Here is a 1,512-nt window from a genome sequence, read left to right on the forward strand (position 1 = left end):
CACCGCTAATGTTAGCCTGGGGTTGTGAGGGGCTGTAAGCTAGCAGGACAGAGTGTAAACAAAGGCATGATGGAAAATAAATGAAAACTTACGCCGCACCAGTAGTCCCGCCAACAACCCAGAGGCAAATTTCTAAGTAACTCCTGTCGTTTTGCCAAAACTGTCTCCAGTTTTTTGTTTTTTAATTGATTATTATTTTGGCTAAAAACGGTATAACTATAGTGAACCCATTTCCTTTTATTTCAAAAACTCTTCACGGTTTTCTTTTGACGGCTAATGTTGCTGCTAGTGGGTTTATTCATTAAATAAAAGGGGTAGAAATTATGTTTTCTTCTTTCTGAAAAGAAGTAATTATTTTGTAGGAATTAAATAAAAAAAAGTTGCTATTTACTTTAAGCAACAAATACAAGGAACTAAAAATAAATCACTATAATAACATAATTTTTATTTTCTTTCAAAATATCTATTTTTGGTTGGTTGATAAAAAAGTATTTGAGTCAGTTTATGAACCTGAACATGTTACTTTCATTAAAAAATATATATTTAAATTAGGTTTTAAACATTTCTAGATTTTGTTATAATATTATTCTAAATCTCTAGAGTTTTTTGTAAGATTACATGAAATTCCCATTAAATTAACATTTTTTATGCTGCTTTTTTATCTAGCATTTTCACAATCAAAGAACGATTTTTTTTTAAATCTCTTCATCCTCACAGGAATTAGTGTCAGTAACGAGCTTTGATTCTCCTTTATCCAGCATGGTGCAGTAATAATAACTCAGATATCTTAAACCCACTTTCAGATCACATTGGAAATAAAACTCGTCGACTACAAAGTCCATCTTTTTTGCTGACGAGGGGCTTTTGAGAGTGGGAATGCCAGCTGTCACATTTATAAGTGCGTCGTCAGCTCAGCGGCCTTGTGGTAGAGTGTCCGCCCTGAAACTGGAAGGTCGTGAGAACAAATCCACGGTCGAGTCCTACCAAAGAAGTGGGACCCAATGCCTTGGGGGGGGGTTAAACCACCAAATGGACTGCAGCTGTGTCTGTAGCTCACCGCTCCCCCGGGGAATGCGGAGAACAAATTTCACCCACTCAGATGTGTGACAACTAGTAGGACTATTTGAAAAATGCATTTCCGTGTGTCCCAGAAACACCTGCAGATTTATGAGAGTTCACACATTAGGGATGATTCTGAGCTGGTTACAAAAATGCATTTTTTTTAAGAAATAAACAGAAATGAATAGTGTCTTTTTCTGTCTGTCTTTACAGTCTGTGGTCTACTGTCATGGCGGGCGGATTGGGTTTTATCAGGGGGATATTCGACTCCTGTCAGACGACATGAAGGCCCTGCGACCGACCATTTTCCCCGTGGTGCCTCGACTTCTCAACCGCATGTATGACAAGGTGAACAAAAACAGTCCGTTTTACAGAAGGACACTATGTAAGATATAATTTCATTAAAAAGCATTATTATTGTTGTGTAATTATGTCTTCCTCACATGCAAATAC

At 37.1% G+C, this 1,512-nt stretch overlaps 1 protein-coding gene across 2 annotated transcripts in view; it reads left to right on the forward strand.

Moving 5' to 3' along the window:
* Window positions 1–1,512, forward strand: part of acsl6 (acyl-CoA synthetase long chain family member 6) — a 44,856-nt gene that overhangs the window by 35,262 nt on the left and 8,082 nt on the right. For both annotated transcript variants that reach the window (XM_024265743.2, XM_024265744.2), the window contains one exon: window positions 1,273–1,407. In XM_024265743.2, coding sequence (XP_024121511.1) covers window positions 1,273–1,407 — 135 coding nt within the window. The remainder of the gene's footprint in view (window positions 1–1,272; window positions 1,408–1,512) is intronic.

Source organism: Oryzias melastigma, linkage group LG14 (genome assembly GCF_002922805.2).
Source record: "Oryzias melastigma strain HK-1 linkage group LG14, ASM292280v2, whole genome shotgun sequence".
NCBI lineage: Eukaryota > Metazoa > Chordata > Actinopteri > Beloniformes > Adrianichthyidae > Oryzias > Oryzias melastigma.